General features: G+C 35.7%; 1 protein-coding gene across 1 annotated transcript in view; it reads right to left on the bottom strand.

Moving 5' to 3' along the window:
• LOC123554233 (26S proteasome non-ATPase regulatory subunit 1-like) overlaps positions 1 to 14332 on the bottom strand; it is a 319840-nt gene that overhangs the window by 253411 nt on the left and 52097 nt on the right. The window contains exon 20 of the mRNA XM_045344228.2: positions 8582 to 8797. Coding sequence (XP_045200163.1) covers positions 8582 to 8797 — 216 coding nt within the window. The remainder of the gene's footprint in view (positions 1 to 8581; positions 8798 to 14332) is intronic.

A 14332-nucleotide genomic window follows, 5' to 3' on the forward strand; every position in this document is an offset into this window, starting at 1 on the left:
TCATCTTACTGTGGTACACATTCATGCCAAGTTATTTGAAAATCCATCCATCGATGACAAAGATATGGACCGGACACAAAAACTGCGGACAGACTAACAGACCGACGAGTGACAGACTGACAGACGGTTCAAAAACTATATGCCTCCCTTCGGGGGCATAAAAAGATGATTTTAATGTTGATATTGACAACATGCCAACTTCCATCACCTTGTCAGAGATGTCCCCCCATGCAACATCTTACCTGGTTTGTAACTGACAGCTTATCAAGTTTGTCAGAGTCTGTTGTCATGTTAAAGACCTAAGCCATCGTAAAAATACAGGCTCTATCGCATACACAAGGTTTTTCTTTGATTTGACGTAGTGACCTGATTTTTGACCCCAGATGACCCATATTCAAACTTACCCTAGATTTCATTCTGACTAAATTTCATGAATATCCGGGGTAAAATGCAGACCCTATTGCTTGCACAATGTTTTTCTATAATTTGACCGGGTGACCTAGTTTTACAGGGTGACCTATTTTTTGACCCTAGATGACCCATATTCGAACTTGCCCTAGATTTCATCCAGACAACAATTCTTGTTAAATTTCATGAAAATCTGGTGTAAAATGCAGTCCCTATTGCATAAACAAGGTTTTTCTTTGACCTAGATATCATCAAGGTGAACATTCAGACCAATTTTCATGAAGATCCATTGAAAAATATGGCCTCTAGAGAGGTCAAAGGATTTTTCTAATTTTAGACCTACTGACCCAGTTTTTGACCGCAGTTGACCCAATTTCAAACTTGACCTATATATCATCAAGATAAACATTCAGACCAACTTTCATACAGATCCCATGAAAAGTATGGCCTCTAGAGAGGTTACAAGGTTTTTTCATTATTTGACCTACTGACCTACTTTTTGAAAGCACGTGACCCACTTTCTAATCTGACCTAGATATCATCAAAATGAACATTCTGACAAATTTTTATGAAGATTCATTCACAAGTATGGCCTCTAGAGAGGTCACAAGGTTTTTCTATTTTTAGACCTACTGACCTAGTTTTTGACCGCACATGACCCAGTTTCGAACTAGACCTAGATATCATCAATATGAACACTCAGACCAACTTTCATACAGATCCCATGAAAAATATCGCCTTTAGAGAGGTCACAAGGTTTTTCTATTATTTGACCTACTGACCTAGTTTTTGAAGGCACATGACCCAGTTTCGAACCTGACCTAGATATCATCAAGGTGAACATTCTGACCAATTTTCATGAAGATCTTGTAAAATATATGGCCTCTAGAGAGGTCACAAGGTTTTTCTATTTTTAGACCTACTGACCTAGTTTTTGACTGCACGTGACCCAGTTTCGAACTTGACCTAGATATCATCAAGGTGAACATTCTGACCAATTTTCATGAAGATCTTGTGAAATATATGGCCTCTAGAGAGGTCACAACGTTTTTCTATTTTTAGACCTCCTGACCTAGTTTTTAATGGCACATGACCCAGTTTCGAACTTGACCTAGATATCATCAAGGTGAACACTCTGACCAATTTTCATAAAGATCTTGTGAAATATATGGCCTCTAGAAAGGTCACAAGGTTTTTCTATTTTTAGACCTACTGACCTAGTTTTTGACCGCACGTGACCCAGTTTCGAACCTGACCTAGATATCATCAAGGTAAACATTCTGACCAATTTTCATGAAGATCTTGTGAAAAATATGGCCTCTAGAGAGGTCACAAGGTTTTTCTATTTTTAGACCTACTGACCTAGTTTTTGACCGCACGTGACCCAGTTTCAAACTTGACCTAGATATCATCAAGGTGAACATTCTGACCAACATTCATAAAGATCCCATGAAAAATGTGACCTCTAGAGTGGTCACAAGCAAAAGTTTACGCACAGACAGACGGACGGACGACGGACGCTGCGCAATCACAAAAGCTTGCCTTGTCACTTTGTGACAGGTGAGTTAAAAAATGTAAATTTTCAATCATGGCCTCCATTATTTTACTTTAGTGAAGTCTGCCTAGCTGTAAATGTGAGCATTTAAATTTGCATGCTTTCTAATGAGAAAGACTGTTTGAAAAATGTAGGTCTTACTAATGTCTTTTACGAATATTTTGGGGAAAAAATTCTGTAGATTTACAGAGATGGAAAAAATCTGCCTGCCAAGGGTGGAAAATGCAAGCCATAAAACTGCCCCGTTTATACACAAAATAATTTCATTATTTAGTATTTTGTTGTATCTGCTGGTTGTATTTTCTCTACATCAATGTTGGGGCCCTGGTCTTATTGCTATCAGTTACTGGATTACTTACAGTAACAATACACAGCTGACTTGAATGCCTGCAAGTCTGTTCACTGTACTAAGGTTTTTGCCAATGTGTTCTCAAAATCCTAGCCTGCTCAGTTTACTGTTGCACTTGTCATGTTTGCTTAGTTTCTTGTTGCAACTGACTTGATTAAATTTTGGTCAAGTTATGTGAAAGTGTTCTTTGCCCTTCAATTCCAAAACTAGCTTGCCTTACTTGCAACAGGTTTTGCCATTTGCACTTATTTTCTTATTCATGACAGTCAGGTTGCTGCCTAACTGTTTTTTCCCTGACTTATTCTTCTCTCTTTCCAATTGTATTTGGACAGTTGCTTTGGCACTCCCTGTCCTACTATAAAGAGGCTTTACAGATATCTTAACAATGCTATTAATTACTGTAACTTTATATCCCTTGTAATAATTATTGTATGATGTTATATTTATAACAATTATTGTTCAATAACAACGATAAACATTTTTTTTTTGTTTTATTATGATAATATAAAAAGAAAACCTGATTTTTCACTACATTTTAATGTTTATATACTGCATCAGATTTTGATTCAATGAAAGGTATTTCGATTTTATATACAAACAAGAGGGCCATGATGGCCCTATATATCGCTCACCAGAGTTGATCTGGTCTACTGACCTTGTTTTTTACCCCACATCAGCCAGTTTCGAATTTAACCTAGAGATCATCAAGACAAACATTCTGACCAAGTTTCATAAAGACTGAGTCACAACTGTACATAGCCTTTAGAGTGTTCACAAACTTTGCCTTTGATTTGACCATGTGACCTAATTTTTGACCCTAAATGACCCATATCAAAATCTGACCTAGAGATCATCAAGACAAACATTCTGACCAAGTTTCATAAAGACTGAGTCACAACTGTGGCCTATAGAGTGTTCACAAGCTTTTCCTTTGATCTGGCCAACTGACCTACTTTTTGACCCCGCATGACCCAGTTTCAAAACTGACCTAGAGATCATCAAGGCAAACATTCTGACAAAGTTTCATAAATATTGGGTAACAACTGTGACCTCTACAGTATTCACAAGCTTTTCCTTTTATCTGGCCTACTGACCTAGTTTTTGACCACACATGACCCAAATTCAACCTTGACCTAGAGATCATCAAGACAAATATTCTGACCATAAAGACTGAGTCAAAACATTGGCCTCTAGAGTGTTCACAAGCTCTTCCTTTGATCTGGTCTACTGACCTACTATTTGATTCAACAAGACACAGATTCTAACTTGGCCTAGAGATCATCAAGACAAACATTCTGACCAAGTTTCATAAAGATTGGGTCATAAATTTGGCCTCTATACTGTTCACAAGCTTTTCCTTTGATCTGGCATACTGACCTAGTTTTTGACCCCACATGACCCAGTTTTGAACTTGAACTAGAGATCATCAAGACTAACATTCTGACCAAGTTTCATAAAGATTGGGTCACAAATGTGGCCTCTAGAGTGTTTACAAGGCAAATGTTGACGGACGCCGGACGCTGGACAATGACTGGTCACAATAGCTCATCTTGAGCACTTTGTGCTCTCGTGACCTAAAAAGAAACATAAAATCCTCTTTACTGATGATAATACATGTTATTTACAAAAACATGAAAATCTGAAACCCACTAACATCCAGCTTCTTCTCAGTGAAAGTCACAGGTACTTCTACACAATGATGTATTGATACCTCCTTTCACCAGCAGTAACAAATCCTCCAGTATGAATTTGAAAGTTTGAAGAGTGGATCAAGAGAGCCCATTAATTAATGACAGAATACTTGAAAACTTAATTAATGACAGAATACTTGGAAAACTGCCCTCATTGCTCTGTCAGATAATATCATGAAATATGGAGTTCAAACATAATAAACTAACTGACAAAAACTGTCTGAAGAAAACTTTCAAAAATCAGAAAAGGGTGTATATTTCACTGTGTTAAAATTCTAATTTACAATGCTCTAACTAATACATGGTATATTGATTTTATGAATCACACTGAATAAGGATGGAAATATGCAAATGAGATATGATATCACTGTTTACACTATTCCTTGTCACTGTCACCATCCCATATCAGGAAAAACAAGTTTCTATTCATTTCCTGCCAGAATTTAATATGTGATATCCAATATTGTGAGGAAGAGAGCATATGTACACTATTAATCAGTGAGTCTGAAATCAAACAGCAGCTCTCACTCAACTGACTGAGAAATAGAGCATATTTGAGGAAATTAGAGCTATCACTTAAGTAATTAATACCCCTGATATGGGGGTAATGATGTGTGACAACAGTTTTAAGTTTGAGTCTAATCAGTTCACTTATAAGAGTGATCGACTGAATGTACAAAAAAACATTAAACGAAATTTATATTTATTAGTATAAAAGGGTCATAGTCTGCAGAATGTCTTTGCCAGAGTAATGCACCTTGTGTCATATGATGTGGGTGAAGATAATATGACAACTACTTTCAGTTTAAATCAAACCCAAATCATTTATTCTGAAATTTTAAGCTGGAAGGTGGTATAAATCATAAAATACTGGCGTGAGAGTCACATGATGTGGGTGATGGTGTGGAATTTTTAAAACTGTGAAACAATTGTTTTAAGTCTGCATCAAGTCCTTTTTGTAACAATAGAGTGTATCTAAACTTTAACCTAAAATTGTAAGTAAAAGGAGGGCATATTTCATATTTGTCTCAGTGTTATGGCCCTTGAGTCATATAATGCCAGTGACAATGAGGAACAATTACTTTACATTTAACACAAATCAATACTGCCCAACAATAATAGTCCTCTACTCAAAAGGACATATTTGCTGCCATGAGAACCTCATTTTTTCATACTGAAATTTAAATGAAAAACCTGCATATCCTCAAAATAACCTACCATCTATGAGCAGTTTTCATGAAAAGATTTCTTGTACTTTGAAATAAGGATCTTTCTTTTGTGACTGATAAATGGACAAACAGGTGGATGAACACATAGATAATACGAACAAAATAAAATAATCTATATATTACACACAGTGTTTTCTATCTTTTTCAAAGTTTTTCCGAAAAAGTCTCTGGTAATTTTAAAGTTATGACAGAATCTGCCATTTAAGACTGACAGTAGGACAATCAGACAGCTGAATGAATAGACACAGAGAAAGTAAAATAATTATATGTTTTCCACTCTTTTTCCTAGCTTTCTACAAAATTTCAAGAAAAACTCCCTTCCACTTCTTGAGTTACTGTTAAATCCACTTTTTGTTTTCTTTTTTTTTTTGACTATTTGTTTCCTTTGATACCATATTTTTTCCAAAAGTAACTTGCATCCATCTCTCACATTTCATTCCAAAATCTTGTACAGGTTTTTTAAGTTATAGCAGAATCCACTTTTTGTCACATTTACGGGTTATTTATTGCTATTTCATCTATCTTTTTCCAAAGCAAAGAATTAAATGTGTGATGAAGAAATATCTTGTACTCTAAAATTATTAAATGATCCCACTTTGTTTGACTGACTGAAGGATGGACTGACACAGCAAACAAGAAGAACCCTCGGGTAAAACAAACAAGAGGACCATGATGGTCCTGAATTGCTCACCTGTCCCCATGTGACCCAGTTTTGAACTGAGTATGACATCGTTTTTTCTATTATTTGACATAGTGACCTAGATTTTGAGCTCATGTGACCCAGTTTCAAACTTGACCTAGATATCATCAAGATGAACATTCAGACCAACTTTCATACAGATCCCATGAAAAATATGGCCTCTAGAGAGGTCACAAGGTTTTTCTATTATCTGACCTACTGACCTAGTTTTTGATGACATGTGACCCAGTTTCAATCTTGATCTAGATATCATCAAGGTAAACATTCTGATTAACTTTCATGAAGATCCATTGAAAAGTATGGCCTCTAGAGAGGTCACAAGTTTTTTTTATTATTTGACCTACTGAATTAGTTTTTGACGGCACGTGACCCAGTTTCGAACTTGACCTAGATATCATCAAGATGAACATTCAGACCAATTGACCTAGTTTTTGATGGCAAGTGACCCAGTTTCAAACTTGACCTAGATACCGTATTTTCCCGAATTAAAGCCCCCCCTCTAATTAACGCCCCCCATCCGTTTTGGAGGGAAAAAAAGTCAACAAGAACGAAAAAAAAATCACCTACCTCATTTTTATAAGTCCACATAATAAGTAAATTACAGTAAGTATCCAATGTATTAAGAATTAAACACACTTTTAAACAGTCCATGTACCGTAAATCCAAAACGTTTATACTAAGTACGGTACGTATCCAATCATCAAATAGAAAATTAAACGGTAAATCCATTTTTGATTTGTTTTTGCACCACCCGCGCACAAGCTTCCTGTCGACTTTAAACAAATTTGCGGCAAAGTGTTAACCTTTTCTTCGGCAGTTTTAATAACTTTTAATTTAAAAGCTGACACATAAGCAGCGTGTCAAACCACTGACATTCTGTATTGCTACCTGCATGTACTAAGGAAAATATTATCGGAGTACACAGCTGTTTGGATATGATGACGTAATGTGTAATGTCGCGAGCGTGTCACGGAATACATACGGTACCGTATTTAAATGCATAATTTTAAGACACACTGCATTAAATTGAATGCCAAATAATTACGTTTTTGGGGAATTAAACAACACAGAAACACTTTACAGTTGGTTTGAACAATGTTTTTAAGTTTTGTAAAAATTTTCATTTTTTATTTTTTTTACCTCAAATGAATGCCCCCCTCTTTGGAAAATGTAACGCCCCCGGGGGCGTTTATTCAGGAAAATACGGTATCATCAAATTGAACATTCTGACCAACTTTCATGAAGATCCATTGAAAAGTATGGCCTCTAGAGAGGTCACAAGTTTTTTCTATTTTTAGACCTACTGACAGAGTTTTGGACCGCACGTAACCCAGATTCGAACTCGACCTAAATATCATCAAGGTGAACACTCAGACCAACTTTCATACAGATCCCATGAAAAATATGGCTTCTAGAGAGATCACAAGGTTTTTTTATTATTTGATCTACTGACCTAGTTTTTGAAGGCACGTGACCCAGTTTCGAACTTGACCTAGATATCATCAAGTTGAACATTCTGACCAACTTTCATGAAGATCCATTGAAAAGTATGGCCTCTAGAGAGGTCACAAGGTTTTTCTATTTTTAGACCTACTGACCTAGTTTTGGACCGCACGTAACCCGGTTTCGAACTTGACCTAGATATCACCAAGGTGAACATTCTGACCAACTGTCATAAAGATCCCATGAAAAATGTGACCTCTAGAGTGGTCACAAGCAAAGGTTTACGCACGGACAACGGACGCTGCGCGATCACAAAAGCTCACCTTGTCACTCTGTGACAGGTGAGCTAAAAAGAAGACCAATAACAGAGGTAAAGTGAAAGTGCATAAGAACTTCAACCAAGCTGTGGGTGTAGATGACAATGACAGTAAGATAGCTCTCTGCATATTTTGTACAGTCAAGCTAAAAAGAATGTACAAATGTGTATCATTCAATTTAGTATTTTACATTTACGATTTTACTCATTTAAAATTATTTTATAATTGTCAGTTTAATGTAATGATGAGAAATAAATCTTTTCAGGAACCACCTACATGTATTTATTTATACATCACTTATAGGTGCATTTATTTACACTTAACTTAACAATCTACCATGAATAAACTTCCATTAAGAACACGGTCTCCTGTAATCCTATTCCTAATGTACTGATACAAACATTCAGGTAAGATGGACAAAAGAAACAGTGTCAACAAGGCTTTTTTCTACTATATGACTCTGTAAACTACTTTCTGATCCAGTAAAAAATGAGGCTTCTGCTACAGCACTTTTGGTTTTCCATTCTTTCCTAGATGACACTGTTTCAAAAATAATCTTTCATAAATCTTCTGCATCAATACAATAAGGATTGGTGATCAACTTAATGTGATATTTAAACACGATTAAATATCGCATTTTCTGAAACAATCACTGACTATAACTCGGAACCTAATGGTTCATCTTTGCACACAATAAAAAAATGAACAAGGTCACAAATGTGCATGTTAGAATGCAGGCAAAGCAATCATAGAGGATGACAGACACCCAACAATCTAAAAAGCAAAAAGCAGAAACATGGTAATGTTAAACTGTATGATTAAATATACACACCAGACCAGATTTATAATACATAGTTTAAGTTCATTCGTATTTTTGAGAAAGACTTACAGCAACATGGAGCAGTTTTCTGATAGCCTGATTATTCCCAGACCCGCAGTATGCCATTCCTATTGTGTACATTCCAGACCATCTCAGTATAGGGTCTTTATCTCGACATAAACTCTCTACAAGAGCATCTGCCTCCTCCATACGTCCGTACATGGTAAGGGATATACCAATTGCTAGACCTCTCAAGATCTTTTCATGCTGGGTTTCTTGTGCATACTGAAAAAAAAAAAAGAATTTTATGTCATGCTTTCATCATCTTCAAAATATTTCGTTATTTTTTTGCTATTTATACCTATTTTTCAACCTTTTTTGGTGACTGGGACCAATTCACCTGCAATTTTATTAGGATGCAGGGGCGTCGGAAGTGGGGCCGCAGGGGCCGCAACCGCGGCCCCAATAATTTGCCCAATAACGATGTTTTGTAAATTCATAAGTTGGAGTCGCAGGTTCGCGGACCCAATATTTTGTATAGTATATTAAATTTTGCTTCGCGTTAAACAATACCCGCTGTCCAGATTAGTGTGTTACCGTGGTGACGGTGACACGATCGGGGGTGTTAATTGGAGTCATACACACGTGTCCGTGATTGGACTTAATTACGCATGAACAAATCAGCATGTTTTTAATTGGCATGTCTTTAGTCAATGGAATGTTTAAGCTATACCCAGCCGCAAAGATCTAAGGTATTAACTTATAAAATTCAGAAAAATAATTATCATGTTTTTATTTAATGAAAGAGGTAAGTGTTAGGCCTAAAACAAAAAATTCTTTGTTTCCGGTAACATGCTAAAAAAAAATTAGGGTAGGTAGGTCGGAAAAATTTTTTTTTTATTAAGGGAGACTTTTCGGAAATTATTTTTGTGTCAAAAAATGAATACAAATAAGGGGGTTATGCCTTTAGAGCATCAGTAAGTTGATTTCTAACATCACTGGCCATGTTTAAAGCATAAAAAGTGCAGTTTTGCAACTTTTTGTTAAAAAAGTTGAAAAAAATAATTCTCCAAGGCCATAAAAACATTTAGGGTCGGGTCAAAAATTTAGGGTAGGTCGGGATACCGGAAACAAACACTTTTTTTTACGCCTTAAGATTTATCACACCGCTAAGATGTAAGGAATTAATTACATAAATTGTTTTTACTCAAAAAATGATATTTCAAACAAAAATAAGAAATGAATGTAACATGTATGATTATTGTTCAATACATTAAATACAAAAAAAAAACATACATGCATTCTTTGTATTGCGTTATACATTATTAATTCTGATAAGAGTTTATTAAGCTTTATTTTGCTTATAGTCATGTAAATAGTAAGAAAATACTGGAGACTTGAGATGCGATTCAGTACCCTTAAAATGCACCAGAACTCGCCATTTATGATCCTGTTTTAAAAAAAATTCAGGGGGAGGTCCCCCTTACCCCCCTTACGGGAGGGGGATGTCCCCTCCCGTACCTAACCCCCACCCCCTTTCGCGGCCCCAATATCAAACACCTTCCGACGCCCCTGGGATGCCATACCTGTAGTAACCCATTCTCCAAAAGCCCCAAACAACTCACACTCATGGGTCCAAGGCACAGGATGTGTAGATGACTGATAAAAGTTTAGGTAAAAAAAATCACAATAATTACTAACGGCACACTGCTAGATTCACACATGAGAGAATTTTTGACCTTTTTGAGGTGGGGTGGAGGTATGACCTTATAAACAAAGCTATTCCATCACGTCTAATGCCATGGAAAACAGCCTCCTTGAAAGGGCAAATTCTTAGCTATCTACTTACAATGTCACTAAACAAGTCCTAAACTAGAGAAACTTGAGAATTTCATTTAAATTAGTTTATGCTAAAGAAATTTTCACTCGAAACTAACAGATAAAAGTCACGAATTTTCAACCATTTATAAAGTACTTTTAAGTGTGTGGGGATAATAGTGCATATTTCTTAAGCTTGAAAATATCAACAGACTGTGTCTGCACAACATCCGATTCTTAACTTTAAAGACGAGCTATTTGAGACTGGAAATTGTCTGTCACATACAGAGATTTATTATCTTGTGACATTTCCGAAATGCAGCTTCTGTAATATAAACATGTTTGCTATAAATAGCAGAGGACATTGTTAAAATACGAGACAAGACATATCAGTAAATCAAACATGATATGGTTTAAGTTTTCATTTTCTTACAGAATCATTATTTCATTTTCTATTTCTTATTTTTTTTTTTTTTTTTTGGCTAATTATAGCCACCTGAGCCACACGCAAAGTGAAAACATGTGACAATAATTCACCAGCACTATCTTTGTAATAACAAACAACAACTACAAAGCACATGTTCTTAACAATGCAAATGTGACTTGCCACCATAGATTTGTTTTGTTTAACATCTCACTGACACAGTTATACACCATATGGAGACTTGCCAGATTTTGATGATGGAGGAAGACCCCAGGAGCTCCTCATGGCATTATTTCCGGCTAGAGCAGGCACCTGGGTAGAACAACTGACCTTCAGTAAGTCAGCCGAATGGCTTCCTCACATGAAAGAATTCTATACCCCAAGCAAGGTTTGGAACCCACAGTGTCAGGGGCAAGTGATTCGATGTCAGCAACCATAACCACTCAGCCATGGAAACCCCATCAAATAATAAGTATTATTACATACACGTTTCTATTCCCCCTTAAGTAACACTGGTACCGGAAACGTCAATATTTTTCCATAACTGACGCCTGAATTTCATATCAGGTGCATGACGTAATTCAGTGTTTGTTCTTGCACTATTTTTTCTGTTCAGTTCAGTATTGTCAAATCTATTCAGGCTATTGAACAAATTTATGATATTTACATTATATTTATACGTGTAGATTTGTATGTAATAAAAAGGTTATTATCTTTGCATCGGGAAATATGCACTCGTTCTTCTGCTGAAGAATATTGCGCTCCTTAAGTCGCGCAATATTTCCGCTGAGAACTCGTGCATATTTCCTGATACAAAAGCTAATAACCTATAAACACAGAAATCATGTAACCTACAGTCACCAATGTAAAGATTTTGGACTTAATTCATAACAAAACAATATGTATTATTGCTTATAGTGCACAAAACCAAAATAATATGGAGATTTTCTAGCATTATTAGTAAAAGATTTGTTTTGTGTCTGACTGGATTTCTGCCCACATATTTTCACAGAAGATGACTGTATCAATTTTATCTATTTTGCCAATTTTGACAAGTATTTCATTACAGCTCTCATACAGAATTGATTTTCAAATTGTGCCAAGCGTAACAGATAAGTTTCTCAAAATCAAAAATCAAATCCATTAATTCTTAATGCATCTGTCATTTACATTAACTGTGTACACTAGGGGTGTATTTGCTGTAACTGCCAGGAATGTGAAAGAAGATTATTAATTATTCAACTGAATGTTCAAACCGAGCTTCAAACAGAAAGTGCAAAATGTATACAAATACAACAAAAATGCTTTTGTAAGTGTGCACATAATGCTCTTTAACAATCTTGTTTCATGTATTTTGTTGATTAAAAACTTTTTTCCACTTTTCTGTCTTGTTACATAAGTTCTATATAGATATATCTCATCCTCTTTTTCTTCCATTTTCTAGATCAATTTCTGTGAGACTCAAATTTGAAATCTCAGAATAACTGCCTTCGGTCTTTAGAAATTAAATGAAAGCATTACGCAGTAGACAACCTTGGAGTAGGATGTAAATAGTCAACAAGGAAAAACTGCCATACAAATGAATACTACAGATTAAATATCTTTCTCAGCATTTGTTTGTTTGTTTGCTTGCTACATTAGGTATAAAATAATACAGTTTAGGTCATATAAGGAATTTCCAGGTGGAAAAAGACCCCGACATGTCCCTTTCAGTTTTACCCGGTATTTCAGGCACCCGTCTTGGTACACCAAGTGACCTTCTGCAAGAATATTAAGAGATATAGCTAACTTCCTAAAATGACACCTCCAGAGCAAGGCTCAAACACACAACGTTGAGGGTAAAGAGTGTATCAGTAATATCAACCTGTACCATTAAGCCACAGACCACCTGACATTACTAAGCCATAGAGTCCCTGACGTGGTTATTATTTTGTAATACAACTGACAACAGCCCTAGTCACATTGTTAAACATTTAAGCTTCACAGCTGGTAATATGTCTTGTGGGTAATGCCGTTTAATATTTCTAATAGACTTTAAAAAGTTCATGAATATATTACGCTAAAATAAAACATTACTAATATTATACAATCTACAGTAGGCAAATTCCGTCCTAAATCCCTCAGGCAACAGTGGCATATCTGGTTATTTCATGTCAAATTGAACAGTCTGTTGTGTCAGTTTCAAGATGAAAATGTCTACTTGTTGAACACAACTGGAACAAAAATACTTTTACAGAAAAATGATGTGGTGTTTTACTGCATTACAGAAAAAACTCAAATATTGCAAATACAGATATAGTGAAAACTCAGATATAAAAACATTATTTTATTCCCCAATTTTTTTTTAATTCTTTATTACATATAGAAATCTATGGACACTGCAAACTCAGTTATAGGAAAAACTTGGTTGTAAAGAACAGTTTTGTTCCAAAGGCAGTAAGTTTTGCAGAAAGTAAACAAACAGTTTCAGATGAATTATTTTTATCATTTCACTTAAATCTTTTACTTTACTGTAGATCAAACAGAAGAATTTTAACTGCATGTATCAACAGATAATTAAACTGAACTAGAGTATAAAATGTGTAACAAACACCAGGTAAAAGATAAATGAGCCATGCCATGGGAAAACCAACATAGTGGCCTTGCGACCAGCATGGATCCAGACCAGCCTGCGCAACCGCGCAGTCTGGTCAGGATCCATGCTGTTCGCTAACAGTTTCTCCAATTCCAGTAGGCTTTAAAAGTGAACAGCATGGAGCCTGACCAGACTGCGCGGATGCGCAGGCTGGTCTGGATCCATGCTGGTCGCAAACCCACTATGTTGGTTTTCTCATGGCACGGCTCAAATACAATTAAGTTACTTCAGGAAGTTTTTTGTTTAAAAATCAAACAAGAATGTTTCAAATGGCCTTTTTTTTTTAAAGGGACCTACAGACAGGTAATTTCATACAAACTATACAAGATATCCAGACCAGATACAAGGAAAGTAAAGAAACAATAAGAAATAATTAAAAGAAAAATTGTGTATGTTATTATCCTGACAAAGACTCACATAAGAGCAGAAAGTACTGTATTTTCCCCAAGTGTTGGGACACCCTTAAAGTTGGGACACTTTCAAAATTTGCAAAAATAATTATTTTTCTCATACCTAACATTTGAGACAGAAAATTTTGTTGACAATCTTGGCAAGTGGTTACACAAAGACCACTTGTGTGAAATTATTCCAAATCAAGCCAGCAGTTTCGTACAAGGTTTTTAAAGTTTCCACTATATACATATAGGGAAAAGTGACCACATCCCTTGGTGGCATTGTTTTTCGACCAATCATAATGATTTGGAAAAACTTGGTAGAGGATCATACAAGCATCATTAATTTCGTGTGAAACTACTTTAAAATTGGACCAGCAATTTAAGAAAAGATGTTGTTTAGAAGATTTTTCAATTTTTCAATTTTTAGCCCTGGCGGCCCCTATGTGCAACCAAGCAAAAACCATTTGAACAACTTTGGAAGAGGATCATCCAAGGAACATTCCGGCCAAGTTTTAGCAACTTCCACCAAATGGTTTCAGAGGAGATGT

Source organism: Mercenaria mercenaria, chromosome 7, assembly GCF_021730395.1.
Source record: "Mercenaria mercenaria strain notata chromosome 7, MADL_Memer_1, whole genome shotgun sequence".
NCBI classification, from domain to species: Eukaryota; Metazoa; Mollusca; class Bivalvia; order Venerida; family Veneridae; genus Mercenaria; species Mercenaria mercenaria.